Below are 18,219 nucleotides of genomic sequence, written 5' to 3' on the forward strand. Positions count from 1 at the left end.
ACACACATGCTCAACATTAAGCATTACATAAAACTCAACATTAAGCATTTCTTACCTCCTCACCAGGCTCACCTTAAGAGAACCGGTTGCGCAGCACTGCCTGGCTGACTCTGGACTCCCGGTCGACGCAGTAGAATCTCGTGAAGGTGTGCGTCAACCTCCACGTAGCAGCCCTGCAGATGTCCACCAGGGGCACACCAGACAAGAACGCCATGGTAGCAGCGATCGCTCTGGTCGAATGGGCTCTCGGACGGCCGGGCAACTGTCGGTTTGCCAACCGATGACAGTACATGATGCAGCTGGAGAGCCATCTGGAAATGGAAGCCTTTGAGAGAGCCTTCCCTTGGTTCACAGGTCCAAAGTTCACAAACAGCTGTGATGTCTTCCGAAAACTCTTTGTTCGGTCCACGTAGAACATCAGCACCCTAGCTACATCCAGCAAGTGCAAAGACCTCTCGGCCAGCGACGAAGGCGACGGGAAAAAGACTGGTAACACCAAGGGCTCGTTGAGATGGAAGTCCGACGGCACCTTGGGCATGAAAGAGGGGTGCGTCCTCAGCACCACCCTCGTCTCGTGGAAAGTCAAGTATGGAGGCTTGCAGGATAGGGCCTGAATCTCTCCCAAGCGTCGTGCAGAGGTGATGGCCACAAGGAACGCTGTCTTCCACGACAGGAACTCCAACAGAGCCGAATGCAAGGGCTCGAATGGCGGGCCCATGAGCCTGGTCAGCACCACGTTGAGCTCCCACGCCGGGGCTGGAGCCTTCACCGGCGGGAACGATCGAAGCAGTCCTTTCATAAACTCCTTCACCAGGCGATGAGACCACAGGGACGACTGTCCTGCAGTTCTGGTGTATCGGGAAATCGCTGCCAGATGTATCTTGATGGAAGCATGACCTAGTCCAGCTTTGGCCAGTGACAGTAAGTACGGTAGCACTTGAGGGGCTGTAATCCGTAGAGGGTTAATCTTCTGTGCACGGCACCAGACAGAGAACCTCTTCCACTTGTGTCCGTAGCACTTAAGAGTTGAGGATGCCCTGGCCTTTGCAAGAACCTCTCTGCAGTCGGCCGGGATATCGTACCCTCCAAACTCTAGCGCTGCAGGAGCCAGGCCGGCAAGTTCAGCGGGGTGCTTCGGTGGTGCCCGACACGACGGCCGGTTCAGTCTTGCTTGGAAGCGGCCTTACCGCCTTGGCCTCCCTGGCGACGACAGCGAGATCCACCTAACTTGCCTCATCCCCTGTAAGCCTCTTGCGACGAGGAGCGGGCCGCCTGACGGTACGTCGAGGATCCGCCGCCGAATCCTTTGGAGGCACCTTGCTTGCCTCCAGAGTTCCAAAAGGGCGGCCGCCGTTGCTGCAGAACTCCCAAGGCCTGAGCCGTCTATGCGTCGGTCTTGATGGCCTGCAGTGACTCATCAACTGTCTTTCCGAACAGATTGTTCTCGTCGATTGGCATGTCCAAAAACTTGGCTTACACGTCTTGGTGGAAATCCGTCGAAGGCAAACGCTGGAGCCCACCTGGCAGAAACCAGTGTTGGCAATGTCCGTGGCCACAGTTATGACGTGGTCCGACGCCACCTCACCCTCCTGTAGGATCGCCAGGGCCTCTGCCCTCTTGTCGTCCGGGAGGAAGTCCAACAGGGGGGCGATCTTGTACCACAACTCCCTGTCGTAGCGAGCCACAATCGCTAGGGCGCTGGCCGCCTTAATCGTCGTTGCCGCCGACGAGATGACTCGTCGTCCCATGGCATCTAGTTTCTTTCCCTCGCCGTCCGATGGGGAAGTTGAAGATGAAGCTGAAGCCGAAGCCCCCCTCCCCGCTTTCTTCTTGGCCGCTGCCAAGAAGACCGAGTCTGGGATTGGTTGTGCTCTAAGGCACAAAGGGGCGCCGTCGGGGACCCGGTACTACTTCTTGTACCGGTCCCTTCTGGCAGACGACGTGGACAGGTTCTTCTGGAGAGCAAGACCCTTGTCCCAGATGTCATCCGGCACCGCGAGGACCGTCTTCCTCTTGGCCTTGCGCCATTGGTAGAGGAAGCCTTCCTTCTTTTCTTCGGGTTAGAGCTGAAAAAGCTCGGACGCCCTGGCGATCATGGCATGGAAGGAGCCAATTTTGTCGGGCGGAGATGCCCGAGGGATCGAAGACGGGAGGTCAGTCCCATCGTCGCCGCTGTCATCCATCCCAGTCGTGGCCATGTCTGTTCCCGTGTCATCCCTTTGGACCGGGGAAGGCGACAAAGGCTGAGAAGGCTGTGGAGGCTGAAGGGGAGCCGGATGAATTATCCTCCTCTTGTTTGGAGGGCTTCCCGACGGACCCAGTTCAGCTGGGTCGTCCGTCAGGGGTAGGGGCAGTCTCGTCCTTATCTCCGTGCATAAGGTTTGGATTGCCGTCAAAATGGCCGACGAGTTGTCTTGTGGCTCGGGCTGTGACGGGTGTGCCGGGAGCAACGGTTGTTCCTCCTCCACGGGAACCAAGTCGTCGCCACCCTCGCTCTCGTCGGGATCCTTCCCGTGGGACCAGGCCTCTTCCATATTTTCGGTCAGTTCCTCCTCAGAGGTTGTGTCCGTAATGGCCACCGCCACCCCCCCCCTCTTTTTCCACCGGGGTCTTCACGGGGGTCTTCTCGATGGACTTAAAAGAGGATTCCCTCCGCGGAGGCAGGAAAACTCTGGTCCCCGAGGTTGCCTCCACTGGGATAGCCTCCACAGGCTTTGCCAGGGCCGCAGCGACTCCTTCAATTGAGGCCTTGGCCGGGATCAAGGCCTTCACCACCTTGGGTGCTCTTGAGGCCTTCACCTTAGGGGGAGGGCCACCGCCTCGCTCCCCTTTGGCCTGTTCCTTCGAGATCGACCGGGGCCTCTCCAGAAGCTTAGCCGGGTTCTCAGGTTTTCTCTTCCCCGTGCCAGAGCATTGGCTCGCGGTTGATGGCGTCAGTGAAGGTGCGCCCTGCCTGGCAGTCGAGGAGCCCGACCGTTCGGCGCTCCCTGTGCCCGCGGACTCGCGGTGATTTGCCTTCTGTTGGGCCCCCGTCGCCGGAGCACACTCACAGGACTTAGAAGACCACTCAGACTTCTTCTTCTCACCTGATGGGCTCTTGCCTTCCAGCCATTTGGAGAGACGGGTCCAACAATCCCTTATAGTCCGATCCGACATGTTCATGCAAAACACACAGTCCTTCTCCACGTGCGTTTTGTCCTCGTGGAGGCAGTAAAGGCATTTCGAATGCTCGTCCTCCTTGAACACATTTTGTAGGTTGCATCCAGAGCAGATCCTGAACAGTTTGCCGGGAGTCGAGCTTCCCTTCTCCTGGGCCATGTTATTCTCGTCCGCGAGGTAGGCCTCAGAAACTCTGGAATCCTCCAAGAAGCGTAACTTGACGAAAACATCACCCTTGAGGGGTGTAGATAAATCCGAAACGGGTCCCCGTTGATCGGAAGTAGAAACGGTGGAGCTTGAGGCTCGATTAAACCAAAAAATGAGATAAATCTCTTTGAAAAAGCGCAAAACGCAGTAAAAGCTCTAGAGCTATAGCACGAGGACTCCCAACACTTGAACGTGCTGTAAAAATCTGAGGATGGCTGCCAGAGGCAGGGATTAGGGAGAGGGCAGTCATTGGCTGGGGGTAGTATGACCCAGAGACCAATGATTGGTTACTACTAAGAAAGACAGATCAGAAACTAAACTGATTTTGTCTTTACCAAGGATTCCCAGCCTGACGACGGGGAATATTCATGAGCATATGAATCCATGCCAGACCCCATGCTGGAGAAGCAGTTTTCCAGGATAAAAATGTCATGTCACACCTATGCATAGGTTTATATGGCGATTCCATGAGCGCTGCCAGGACCGTGTTCAGGCGCCACAAAGGAACAGGTGTTGGTGTAGGTGGAAAAGTATGCAGCAATCCTTTCAGAAAAATCTTGATAGTTGGTAAGCAAGGGTGGTTGATTTGGATTTGATGTTTAAGCCGATATTGCAGACAAATGCACCTTGTTGCAGGCTAGGGAGAGCCCCGCTTTAGCTAGGTGCAATAGGTATGGTAGCACTTGTTCTACTGACGCAGTGAGTGGATTCACCAGTGACGTCTCCCACCATTTGTTGAAACAAGTCCATTTTCTGATGCATGTGGTCCGTGTGGACGGAGCCCTCGAGGCCTTAATTATGTCCCAGCATTCTGGAGGAAGAGTCAAATCAGCTAATTTCCGCTGATCAGGAACCACGCCTTTAGCGACAGGCTCGCGGGGTTGTGGTGGAGAACCTTGTGGGTCTGCTGAGTTAAAAGGCTCTGGTGAGCTTTGAGGGGGTCACTGGGGGTCACTGGGACAAGTGTCATAGGGTTGGGTACCAAAGAGGGAATCCTCTTTTAAGTCCATTCGGTGCTATTAGTATAATTGTGCACGCCTGCTCCTTCAATCTGAGAAGTACTCGCGCTATCAGAGGAATCAGCAGAAAAGCATACAGGAACGTGTCTGTCCAGTTCATTGAGAAGGCATCCCCTAGTGACAGGTGTTCTGGATATCTGGAGGCGAACATGTGACATTTCCTGTTGCTCTTGGTGGCAAAGAGGTCGCTATCCGGATGCCCCCACTCGCAAAATATCCATTGAACTTGTGCTTTGTCCAGCTCCCATTCGTGGGCTGTTGTGTAGTCTCTGCTCAGCTTGTCTGCTAAGACGTTCTCCACTCCCGGCAGATGTTCTGCTTTGATCTGAACTTTGTGCTGTAGCTTGGAAAGGCATTCCCTGCAACAGATTTTGAGGTGTACTCCACCACTGGAGTGCTTTGTGGAAGGCTGCTGGTAGTTGGATGGCATCTTTCCATGACCAGAGTGCTTGTCTCCATTGGCAGTCCAGGGTCTCTTGTATCTGCCTCATGCGGAGTCTGCAATTTGGTATGAGAAATATACATGTGGACATCATGCCCCGGAGTGACTTGGAAGAGCATACTGTGGCTGTTTGTCGTGGAACCATGAGGTCAGTTGGAGCATTGCTGATATCCTGTCTGTTGAAGGCCTTACCCTGGGTATGCTGGTGTTGAGTTCTGCTTCCAGAAAGAGCACCGCCTTGTCTGGTATTGGACAGGATTTAGCTTTGTTTACTGAGAAACCTAGCCCCTTCAGGAGGTTCATTGTTTGTTGTTTTTGTGACCGCTGTGGTTGAATTAGTCTGCCCTCATTAACCGGTCGTCCAGGTATGGGAAGACTTCCGTTCCAGTTTGTTTTGCTGCCAACAGTGCTAGACACTTCGTAAAAACTCTTGGTGCCGACCTTAGACCGAACGGGAGAACACGGAATTGAAAATGTGACTCCCCTATTGCAAATCTGAGGAACTTTCTATGGGCGGGGTGATGGGGATATGAAAGTAGACGTCTTCCAAGTCCTGGGTGGCTAGGAAATCATATTTGTTTAACCATGGGAGGACGTTATGTAAGGCTGTCATCTTGAATTTGATGCGCTCGATTAATTTGTTTAGCGCTCTCAAATCGAATATCGGTCTCCATTGACCTTTTTTTTTCTCACAAGGAAAAAGCGGGAGTAGAAGCCTCTTCCCATTTGATGGTCTGGAACCGGTTCTATGGCTGCTTTTTGAAGCAGCTTGCAAATTTCCAATGTGATACGTTTCATGAGATGCACCTTGCATGAAATGGGAGCAAGGGATACTAGAAATTCGATAGTGTGACCCTCGCGAATCACTACAACACCCACTTGTCCGATGTTATCCTCCGCCAGCGTTGATAATAGCGGTTTACTCTCTCCCCGCCCCCCCCCCACCGGGGTGTGTCGTGGGAGGTGAAGATAGGAGTTGTCAGTTTTGTTTGCTTTGAGTTTTGACCTGGTTAGAGCCACGTCTACCCTTTGGCTGTACCTGGTCGTCGACTGATGGTATCGGTTGTCTTGAAAGGTGTTGCCCTGCGTCTTGACTGTAGGATGGACGGTTAAAACCTCTGTACTTGGACGCTGATCCTCAAAAGGATCTGTGCTCCTTGTCCTGATGGCTCAAGCTGTATCAGTGTCTGTTTTTATTCCTTTGAGATGGCCAATGTTTTTCCCCAAAGAGATCGTGCCCATCAAAGGGCATATCCAAAATTTGAGCTCGGACCTCTGGCCTGAAGTTTGTTGCCTTCATCCAGGCTTGCCTTCTCAGGACCGTACCATGGGCCATTTGCCAAAAACCTGATTCTGCTACGTCCACCACTGCATCAATCATAGGATCGGACGCAACAGCTCCGTCCGATGACTGCTCTAGCTACTTCCTGAAATACCGCTGTTAAGTGTTTGGATAACTTAGACATACGAAGCCATAGCTCACGGTCCAGTCGCGCTGTAAAGTCTAGCGCGTTGCACGCCCTGATGGTAAGGGAAGCCGACCAAGACACTTTCCTGGCCATCGCCTCCAATTTCCACCCTTCTTTATCAGGTGGGGCTGATAATGGCGATGAAGGGTCAGCCAATTTTTTCCTAGATGCCACTGTGATTACGGAATCTGGCTTAGTATGCCGTTTTAGGCATAGTGGATTATGGAATCTGGCTTAGTATACCCTCTTAGGCATAGTGGTGCCGTTTCCGGGGCTTTGTACTTCTTTTCTGGTCTTGAGACGAGTGCAGGTGTGGACAGAGGTGTAGACAATATCTTTGCTCCCGAGTCCCATATGGTATCTAAAAGAGGGATAGTGGTGACTGTTCCTCTACGCTCATCCCTATGTTCATATAGATTTGACTTCTTAACTTGTAAAGGTCTATATTTTCAGTCCATGTGCATAGCTGCCACGTTTTCCCTAGCCACATAGTGGCGATTCTGACTCCCTGCCTCACAGGCGCCTAACTTACCGTCACCACGCACTCGCATCTGGATGCCTTGTTCGTATTACATCTTTTAGCCACGACCCCAGTTACTACTGCACCTGTCCCAGCCATTATACTCTGGCCATTACGAAAGTGTACTGTTGTGTTAGTGTCTTGTTCTACATCCTATTCAGATTACTGTGATGCTTTGGAATCTACAGCGCCACTATCAACTTACTACTTGGTAATACACTGTACTGCGACATATCAAGCCTAGTCGCTGCTTATGTACGGGTTATAGCCCATTGTCCTGTCTTGCCAATATACTGTATTGTCTCGCATCTAGTATATTTGTTACCTATATGCGGCTACCTATGCGTTTAGTCCTCTACACTTGTTTGATACATTTGCTGCAATGCTGTATTGCCTGTACTAAGAGTATTATGACTGTCTTGTTTGAACTATACAAAACCTAACGCACCGTAGTGAAAGCCCTTTGGTAGCTACTGCCATTATAACTGTATTCATCTGTACTAGCTTGTCTGGCTGCACGCGGATTGCATTGATCCATATTTAACGCACCCAGAATAACTTAGGAAATCGATTGACCAATACTGGTCACTTCCTTAACATACCACATTACCAATGACATACTGCAATTGCAACAACTTATACAGATCTACAACCTTTCTAAGCTCACCATCACCCGTGATAGGCTCTGCGCCACAGATTTCCAACTGCGACACCAGCCTAGGACATAGCATGTTTGCAACAAACCCTCGCACAGCTAGTCTCTGGTTCCTATCCACAGTTAGCCTTCTCTACTTTTCAACGTTCGACTACGCCCAATCAGAGCCGATTCACTCAAATCTCGGTATGTCACCTCCCTCATCTACTGAGATCAAACCTACCAAATTCCTCCCGCCCTTGAAATACAGTTTACCCAAATCACACATTAAAACTACCTTATTTCTTCCAGAGTTAAAACTATGCTCCAATGGCCATAACTCCTACCTTACCAGGCCGTCTGATTCAATAGATACGCCTACTCATAACCAATGGATTAAGCCATTTGCTACTCCACGCCCATTCCAACCAACATCTAACACTATGCTCAACAAAAAAACCTAGACAGAATTTAAAGAAGGTTAGTAGGACCTCCCACCAGACCACTAATCAGAAAATTAAAGGCGCTTTAATAAATGCCAGATCTGTTATCACACATGCAACAGATATAGCTGACATTATCACCAAGGGAGAAGTAGACTTCCTAGCCATCTCTGAGACATGGCTCCATGCCACAGCAAGACCCCCTCTCATATTAGCTATTCCTGACGCCTACACCATTGTAAGAGCGGACAGAGAAACAACTAAAGGAGGCGGTTTCGCCTTGATCGCTAAGTCAAACCTTGCGCTCAGAGTAAACACTACCCCCATGGTCAAATCTTGTGAACTTCTTACAGCTAAATTAGCCACCTCCAAGTCCAGTACACTAACTATCCACTTAATACAGACATCACAGTCATATTGGGTCTTTCGAGGAAGACCTCACCACCTTATACTCTGACAACACCAAACCTACTTCACAAATACTATTGTTTGGTGACTTTAACTTGGGCTACCAAGATCCGAATGATCACCCAGCCAAAGCTCTGGCTGATTCACTAACAGAATTAGGCTTCACGCAGAGAGTCACCCAACCGACCCATGTTAAAGGTAGAACACTAGATTGGGTTGCAGACCTTAATTGCAATCCCTCAATCACAGCCATCGAACCTCAGACTTGGGCTGACCATTCCCTAATATCCTTTACTACATGTGCCAACCGACTAGTAAACAAACCTAACCCAATAGCCCCACCTCTCCTTATCAGGAACAAACACAATATCACTACCGACAAACTGATGCCCACCCTGCTCCCTACGTTAAACTCAGCCAAAGCTCAAGACCCAGCGGAACTTGTTGATTTATACAACACTACAATGACCCTAGCCCTAGACTCTATTGTCCCACTTAAGCTACAGAAGATCAAACCTAAAGCACACCTTAACACCTGGTTTACCCCCCAACTGAAAGCACTAAGGTCAGAAAAAAGAAAAATGGAAACTAAATGGAAAAACCTTCCATCAAAAGAAAATAAAGACAATGTGTTTGAAATATCTTCCAAATACAAAGCAGAGATTATCCGAACCAAACAGGAAACATACAATGAAAGGAGTCACAATGCTAGTTCCAGTACAAAAGGAACTATTCGTAATCCTGAGGGAAATGGAATCTCCCACACTCCCCGATGACTCCTGCCCAAAAAACAAAGAAAGGTGCACGGACATCCAAAATGCCCTCTCCAACAAAATGGTCACTCTTCAAAATAAAATAGCAGCTAAAACGCTTAACCTTTCCAAATCAGAGATCACAAAAAAAAACAATCCTCCTCCAACCCACTGCAGGAATTCAAATTCGCTCAAGTCTCCACCGTAGAGGTCGAAAAGATCATAGCATCCCTCAAACCCTCAAAATGCCAAGGTGACTTGTGCCCTGCCCAAATAATCTCAAAGAAGCCGCTCGGGACCTTGCCCCATTTATTACTAAACTAATAAACGCCTCATTCAGGACTTGCAAAGTACCTACTAACCTCAAGGATGCGTGGGTTCTGCCCTTAAGAAGAAAAAGTTACTTTCCATATCTTGTAACGTTCTTTCGATGGGATGTTCCTCCGACGTATTACACATCTATGACATGTAATGTCCACAGCTGTGCTACTTCGGAAAGTTTTCGGCAGAGGGCGTCCTGCGTCGAGCCGATGTCCCTTGAGGGCCTCCGTCGAGGGTCGACGTCACCGGATGTTATGTATGGAACGCACGAATCCCATAGCCTCCGTTGTAGTTTTTCCCCCAGAACATGTGGCACCAATCTCCTGCCAGTATGATTGCAGATAGCCTTGCGGAAACTTATGCTGCAATCGCATAAAAAATTCTCCAGAGGGGCAGGTTGGGAGGGCGATGTGGAATACGTCGGAGGTACATCCCATCGAAAGAACGTTACCAGATATGGTAAGTAACTTGTTCTTCGAGGGGTTTGTGTCCTCCAACATATTCCACATCTATAACAGACTCCCAAAGCAGTACCAAACTATGGATGTGGGAAAAGAATTTAGAAATTTAGAATACCCAATCAAATGGCAGAATAAAGAACTGCCTTACCAAAGGCCAAATCCAGGGCGGAATGCTTGACAAAAGTATGTTAAGAAGCCCATGTGGATGCCTCACAAATATTCCGAATAGGAACACCCCGCTGAAGGGCCGTGGAGGTAGCCACGCCCCTAGTAGAGTGAGCACGTAATCCTACTGGAGGGTCCTTACCTGCCAAACGGTAAAACTCAGTAATAGTGAGGATAATCCACCTGGACAAGGTCTGTTTGGTAACAGCCTGGCCCAACCGGTGTCCAGCATAACCAATGAAGAGCTGATCGACCACTCTGACCCGAGACATCAGTGAAATGTAAAAGCTCAGAGCACTCCTAGGATCCAACCTATTGAGCCTCTCCTCATCCTTGCCACGATGGGGAGGAGGATAAAACGCCGGAAGAACTACCTTCTGTCTTAAATGAAAATCAGACACGACCTTCAGCAGAAAAGAAGGCCGCACCCGAAGGACAACCCTGCCCTTATGGAAAACAGTAAAGTGTGGCTTGGCTCAAAGTGCCTGCAACTCACTCACTCTGCGAGTGGAAGTGACCACAACTAAAAACACTGTCTTGAAAGACAAAAGTCTCAAAAGGGCAAGAGTGCAAGGGCTCAAACGGAGCACCCATCAGAAACTTCAAAACCAAATTCAAATCCCAAACCGGCACCTGGAAAGGGGACGGCGGAAACACATTAGACAGCCCTTTTAGAAACTGCGAAATCAAAAGGCATCTTAAAGTAAGACCACTTCAGACGAGTTCTTAAATATGGACAGCGCCGCCAGGTAACCCTTAATGGTACCCACTTGAAGGCCGTTGCGGGCTAAAGAAAGCAGAAAAGACAAAATCATAGGAATGGAACATTGTAAAGGATAAACATTCTGTCTCCTGCACCAGTTGCAGAACTTACGGCAACGGTACAGGGACTTTGTTGCTGGCCACCTGGCCGAAAACAACACCTCCATCACATCATCCGGGAGGTCCAAATCCTTGTATCTCAACCTGTCAGATACCAAGCGTGAAGGTTGAGAGTCCTGACCTCTGGATGGAGAACCTGACCCGCCCTCCCTCGAGAGCAGATCCTCTCAGTAAGTAAGACGTTGTGGAGGGCAGATGGACAATTCTAGAAGGTCCAGGTACCACGCTCTCCTGGCCCAATCCGGAGCCACAAGGATCATGCAGGTCCCGAACCTCCGCAACACTTGAGGAATGACGGGGACTGCAGGAAAAGCGTACAGCAGCGGGACTGACCAATCCACCACGAACGCTTCTCGTAAGGCTCCTGTCAGAGGAAATTCCCTTGAGCAGAATCTCTTGCACTTCCGGATGACACTGGGGCGAAGAGATCCACTTGCAGGGTTCCCCAAAGGGCGAAGATCTCCAGAAGGACTTCCTGAGCCAACTCCCACTTGAGAGACTGCACTCTGCCTGCTCAGAGCGTCCGCCGCTGCGTTTTCGTCTCCGGCCAGATAAACTGCCGAGATCGAAAGACATTGTTCGATGGCCCAGAACCAGAGCTGCATCACCTCCCTGCACAACGGGAGTGACCCTGCCCCCCCTTTTTGTTGAGGTAATGCAAGGCCACTGTGTTGTCCGTCATGATCAGAACACTTCTCCCCCGTACAGTCGGCAGAAAAGCCTCCAGGGCAAGCCTGATGGCTCTCAGATCTAACAGGTTGATGTGGAGTCTGGACTCCCGACGGAGACCAACGACCGCTGACGGTCAGCTCGTTGGCATGAGCCCCCCATCCTGTGAGGGAAGCATCAGACACAATCGTCAACTCCGGCCATGGTTGCCAAAACAGTTCCCCCTTCAGCAGGTTCCTTTCGTCGGCCCACCACAGAAGATCCTGTGCGACCGAGGTCGGAATCTCAACAGGATCCGACATCTTGCCCGAGAACTGGGACCACTGCAGTTTGAGAGCCCATTGCAGAGATCTCATCCGCAGTCTGGCTTCCGGCACCAGAAAGATGCAGGATGCCATGACGCCCAGCAAACTTAGAAAATCGAAAGCTGGGAGACCCTGGGCACTTTGAAACTTCTCCGCCATCTGCACAATGTGATGAGCCCTGACCTGGGGAGGCGAACACTTCCCGGCGACATGTCCAGCACAGCACCAATGTACTGGAGCTGTTGGGAAGGTGTCAAATGCGACTTCTTGAAATTCAGAGAGAAGCCCAGCCTGTGGAGTGTGCGGCAGGTGAGACCAAGATGATACAACACTTGCTCGGGAGAGAGCGTGTGTGGATCAGCCAGTCGTCCAAGTAGGGGTAGACGTGAACCACCCCCTCACTGGACGTAAACTGCCACCACCACCATGAGCTTGAAGACGACCCTCGGGGCTGAGGTCAAACCGAATGCCAGGACCCGAAACTGAAAGTGCGAGTCACCAGCCGCAAACCTCTGATACTTCCTGTGCTTGGGATAAATCGGGACATGAATGTACACGTCCTTGAGGTCGAGAGACACCAACCAATCCTGAAGTTGAAGGGCCTGGAGGACCTGAGAAAGAGTAACCATCTTGAACTTGTCCTTCCGAAGAAGTATGTTCAACCAACGCAAGTCCATGATGGGTCTCACCCTCCATCTTTCTTGGGAATCAAAAAATATGGGGAATACCATCCCTTGTTAGTCTCCGCCACAGGCACCAGTTCTAGGGCGCCTTTCTCCAGCAGCGATAGGATTTCCTGCGCAAGGAGCGGATCCAGATGCTTCAAAGAGAGCTTCCCTGGCAGAGTGTCGTAAGGCCGCTGAAGGAAGGGAAGGCAGTAGCCGTGGGCCTGGTATCCAGAACCCACGCACCGAAGTAAAGGCACACCATTCTCCGAGATGCTGTGCTAGCCTGCCCCCAACTGGCGAACCATGGGACATGGCCTCATGATTGAGATGTAGCGGCTGCGGCAGTGCCCGATGGCAAAGAGGCAACTGCCCGAACGGCTTTGGCACCACAATTTGCCCGACCACCATGGGTACTTTTTCGCTGACCCCTTTAACTGGCAGCCCCTCACGATCTACCTAACGAGGAGTAGTACCGAAAGGAACCTCCCCTCCATTGCTGTCCCCTAGGACGAAAAGGCGGATGTTGTCGTACTGCAGCGCTCAAAGACTTCGGTGCAGCTTTGGAGGTCTGCAACCTCTCAAGGCTCTTGTCAGCCTTGCTGCCAAACAAACGAACGCTGTCAAAGGGCATGTTCAGAAGACGGGATTGCACATCCGAGGCAAACCCGGACTTCTGCAATCACGCAAATCTGCGTATCACGGTGCTCGCAGCCATGGACCGGCTAGCACTGTCTGCCGTGTCCAAACCCGACTGAAGGGATTCGCACATAGCATCCTTGCCGTCTTGCACGAGGGCCAGAAAGCCATCCCTTTCCTCCCAGTCAGGAATATGCTCAGCCGCCAAAGACGCACAGTTCCACAGAGTGTGTGTAAACGTATCCATGGCACAAGTGGAGTTGCCCGTCTCTTGCAGAGCCATGTGAAACGGCAATACTGGGTCAGTGGAAGGACCCTGATCCAGGATATCTGTCAAATCATCCTGATCAAAAGCCACAGGAGGGGCAGACCACCCCAAGTACTCAGTCACCCTCGACATGAGACGCCGATAGGAAGATTCCGCATGCGCCCCAGGCTCAGGCCGGCCAAACTCCACCTCCGGAGAGGTGTCGAGGCCACTGGCGTCATGTAATGACTGATGGAGTTCCTCCATCTGACTGTCCCCAGACAAAAGGTCATCAGGGACTTCAGGATGTACAGGCAAATCCATCTCCTGATCAGACAGTTCATCAACCTCTGAAATTTTTTGCAAAGGTTGGAAAAAATCCAATCTAGGAGGAGGAACAGAATAGGGCTCAAAAACAGGCCTCACAGACTTACTGCTACCCTTCCTCAGAGGTTCCACAGCCCTCATGGGCACCTCTGGCAAATCCTCCACAAACAGCGTCGAGGGAATCGGCATAGACGTTGACCGAGGCGCCAACGGCGTCAATGACTGCTTCGATGTCGGAGCCCCAGAGAGAGTCCTTCGATGGACACAGCGTTTACGCCTTCTTCGAAGGCTTCACAGGTTTTGACGGTCTCGATGGCATCAAGGACCTGGACCTGGCATGGCATGGCTATGGCGATCGTCCTTGTCCGAACAGAACCTCGACGGCTCCCGATGATCGCGCCGACCGCCCGAGCCCGCAGGCATGCGAGTGGTGGACCGAGCCCGTTCCTTGCGGGCTTCTTTTGAAGGCGCAGACTTAACTGTGCCTTGCGACTGAAAAATCGCTAACATTTGCTGGTGGAATGAAACCCATTCGGCCGGGGACGAAGACTTGGTGGGACATGTCAACCGTCTGGCGGAGTCCTCCTCCGACGAGGACGGCGACCGCGCTTCCGGGAATGCCTCGACGAGGCAGAGGAATGGGGGAAACCACTCCTAGACCAAGACCCCCTGGATTTTCGCTGACGTGGAGAGTCACCCTTTGAGTCATTGGTCGAAAGCCCAGCAGACTTCGATTTACGGGGTTTAGACACCCTAACTACCTTCAATTTCCCCTTACGCTCCCGCAAGGCCTTACATGTCGGGTACTGGCAGTCATCGCAGTCGTCGGTGGCGTGGCTTTCGCTGAGGCACCAGAGGCAGATTTCGTGCGGGTCCGTGATGGACATTTACGAACCGCAGTCCTGACATTTTTTAAAGCCTGACCTCGGGGTAGTAGAGGAAGACAAAGACATTGTTCGAAGAAAAGAATCGAGCGTGCTGAGATTCCGAAGCAAACACGTTTGCAGAAAAAATGGAACCGAGGCTATGGGCGTCCTATATATAACATCCGGTGCCGTCGACCCTTGCCAGAGGCCCTCGAGGGACATCGACCCGACGCCATCGACGCAGGACGCCCTCAGCCGAAAATGTTCCAAAGCAGCACAGCTGTGGACATTACATGTCATAGATGTGGAATACGTCGGAGGTCACAATCCCCTCGAAATCTACATTAGACCCAGCCATTCCAACTAATTACAGGCCCATAACGACGGTCCCATTCTTACTTAAAATTGACAAAGCTGCATATCTCCAGATCCAGCGATATCTAGAGGCTAACAAGCTCAATCTCTTAGGAGTTACACAATCTGGCTTCAGACCACTTCATGGCACGGAAACTGCTCTGACAGACTTGAAAGATAATAGACAATGTGCCTTACTCCTCTTACTAGACCTCTCAGCTGCTTTCAATTTGGTGGACCACAAGATCCTTTGCAAACACCTTTCAAGAGGCCTCAGACTGGATTAAATTCTTTCTCAGTAACAGATCAATGAGAGTGTTCGCTCCTTCTGATGCATCGGAACCATCACCCATTGCATGCGGAGTGCCGCAAGGCTCTTGTGTCTCGCCGACATTGTATAATATATTCACAAAGCCCCTTTTTGACAAACTGGACCATTTGGGGGACATCTACACAAATTAAACAGATGACACCTAGATACTTATACCTCTCTCGGGAAACTATGACATAGGCCTTGGCCTACTAAACAAAAAGTATCTGATCATCCAGGAACGGATGGCAGTCCATAGCCTCTGCCTGAATGATGGTAAAACCAAGATTCTGATACTAGGTGCCACCACTAACTTCAACAAACTTGACGCCCAATACTCTTCTTTCAACATTGTCGGCATCATCATCAAAGTTGCCAAAGAGACTAAAACATTAGGATTCTACTTGGACTCCACTTTAAACTTGTGCAAACAAGGTAATGCGACGTCATCTGCAACTTCGTACACCTGCAAGCTAATACATGCATGCAAACCGTACCCATCAACAAAAAGCTGTATCAAATTAGCGAGAGCTCTGATCTTGGCCAAACTCAATTATTACAATGCCCTCTATGCAGGAGCCAACAAACAAATCCTAAACAAACTCCAAATTCTACAAAACAATGCTCTTAGAACTGCCTTGAACATCCCAATGAGAGAACATATCTCAGACACCAGAAGGAAGCACAAATGGCTTCCCATCAAGGACAGGATTCAACTTAAAATAGAATCCATTACTCATAAATGGCTGAACAACACGACTCCACAATACTTAACTGAGAAAATTACCAGAAAAACTTCATCATGCCCCACTAGGGCCACCCATTCCTTTTGTATCACAACTCCACGATTCAACCTGAAACGAGCAGGAGGCAACAGCTCCCCTGTTCAGGCCGCCCAAGCCTGAAATGCCCTCCCCCTGCACTTGCGTACTGATCAGATATTCCAAATTTTCAGGACTAATACTAAAAACTGGCTAGTCCAGAACGACATTGCATCCCTGAGCGGTTTTATCACACAGAGGAACTAATCACCCATCCCTTGAAATGCACTTGTTTTCCTGCAGTTGTATATATCTCTGTACTTTGCCTGCGTCTTGTACATTTTTGTATATATCTGCTCGTTTTATTTTTTACTATTACTTCTGTATTATCTACACTTGACTTTATATGTATGTAACCATTTTTCATCCAAGAGGTCCTGTAATGCACCCAGATACTCAAGGGTTGAGGTGTGCTTTATAAATGAATAAACAAAGAGTAATGTTTTCAGTTAATCAACCTGGAAATTAAGCGATGAAACAATCGCATTCCAATGTATCGACTTTTCCAGGATGCAGTACTTCTATGTAACTAGTTAGACAGGGGTTCCCACCATTGGTGCCGCTTGTCCCCCAGCTTAGGAATATGGGACACTAATTTTTGTAAATAGAGTAGAGAAAGCAAGAAGAGATGTTGCAGGATTGCCCCACCCACTCCATGGTAATAGAAGGGCACCTATCATTTTAACAGCATTGGAGGTAGAATTTGATTACACTCCACAAAAATTAGAAGGCTCCATAATTCCAATAAAAATGTACACTTTACAAATCTAAACAACCTAATTACCAATTTTTTGTTAGGCGCAAACGTTCTGTCCTAGGTCCTATCAGAGTCACCCCTTCAAGCCATTATTCACCTGTGGCTGAGGACCCCTCACATTTCCATCTGGAGGTGTGGTGGTATCCTCTCTACCGGCAGGCTCTGCACCCCTACAACCTATCCACTTACTTGGCTCGTAGATGCCACCAGCCTCTTCTGTACCTGCCACCAGAATAGTCATCCCCAGTCTCTTCACTGTGCTGCCAACCCACAGAGCACTGAAACAAAAAGACTCCCTTTCCTTAGGCCACTGAGCATCTGTATTTCTTTTTACCCTTATTTCGAGGGCTTTGCAAAGCACCTGGGCTCAGTTGCAATGCATTAATGGCTTGATTCCTCAGAGATGTAGGCCAATGCAGTGTGATGATTGACAGTCCACAGCCGTATTCATGCACTCTTGCATTGCTCTAGCCGATAAATCAGCCTTCTGCACTCAACATCTATATTGCCTGGGACACTGGGCAATAATGCTTGGATCATGGATTCCTCTTCAAAGAAAAGGATTCAATTTACATTCTAATGTTTGGACGACGAAGGTTAAATGAGAACACCTACAAAGTGAAAGTTCATTTTAGCTAGTAGTCTATGCTGATGTAGCAGACAAGCTGCAGGCATATGATAAAGTATGTATAGAAGTCACATGCCTAAACATCAATGAGGAAATCTCATAGCTCCATAATAGAAGGTTCTGGAACTAAACAAATGCCAAGATCAATGCAGCTAAGATCCTTGGTATTTCTATTTTGCAAATGTGATTATCTGTGTTAACGGCAATAATATTCCTGAATGTAGATACAAACTGCAACTACACTTACAAGGTCTCCACTCCAGTATTATTTACATAGAAGCATGCACCTTGTACCTGCTGTATAACTGCAGTCAACCAGACATACTGATACTCACCAGACTCAGTCAAAAAACATTGTCTACCTCAATATACAATGTTAACAGACAAATATTCAAAAATTACAAAACACATTTGATCATTACGCATTTCAGACAAAAAGTGATATTCTTTTACTCTGTTAATTAAGTGAATAGATTATTACAAACTGAAAGTGTGATTCTTACACTAGAGGAGTCAGGTGCTCAGTTCGGTACTCACGAGGTTTAAGTTAGTCCATATTTCTGCAGGAAGTGACCTGCGGATGGGGAGCATGAGATGACACGATCTCGCTCTTTTCACAGGAGAAATGTACAGTAAACGCCTAAAATAGACACAGGCTTTTCTGTATCATAACAACAAGCAGTGACCTCAACAGACATGTGCACATAGAAACCTACTGGAAGGTTGGCTTGGTCATTACGGATAGACCC

The 18,219-nt window shown here is 49.6% G+C and overlaps 1 protein-coding gene across 3 annotated transcripts in view; it reads right to left on the bottom strand.

Moving 5' to 3' along the window:
- The window catches only part of SLC25A36 (solute carrier family 25 member 36), a 480,162-nt gene that overhangs the window by 122,229 nt on the left and 339,714 nt on the right, over positions 1-18,219 (bottom strand). For 2 of the 3 annotated variants that reach the window (XM_069617779.1, XM_069617777.1), the window contains exon 4: positions 18,008-18,110. The exons of the other annotated variant lie outside the window; for it this stretch is intronic. In XM_069617779.1, the coding sequence (XP_069473880.1) occupies positions 18,008-18,110 (103 nt within the window). The remainder of the gene's footprint in view (positions 1-18,007; positions 18,111-18,219) is intronic. 3 annotated transcript variants of the gene reach the window in all.

The sequence above is a fragment of the Ambystoma mexicanum genome, chromosome 10 (assembly GCF_040938575.1).
Source record: "Ambystoma mexicanum isolate Mex_15411 chromosome 10, UKY_AmexF1_1, whole genome shotgun sequence".
NCBI lineage: Eukaryota > Metazoa > Chordata > Amphibia > Caudata > Ambystomatidae > Ambystoma > Ambystoma mexicanum.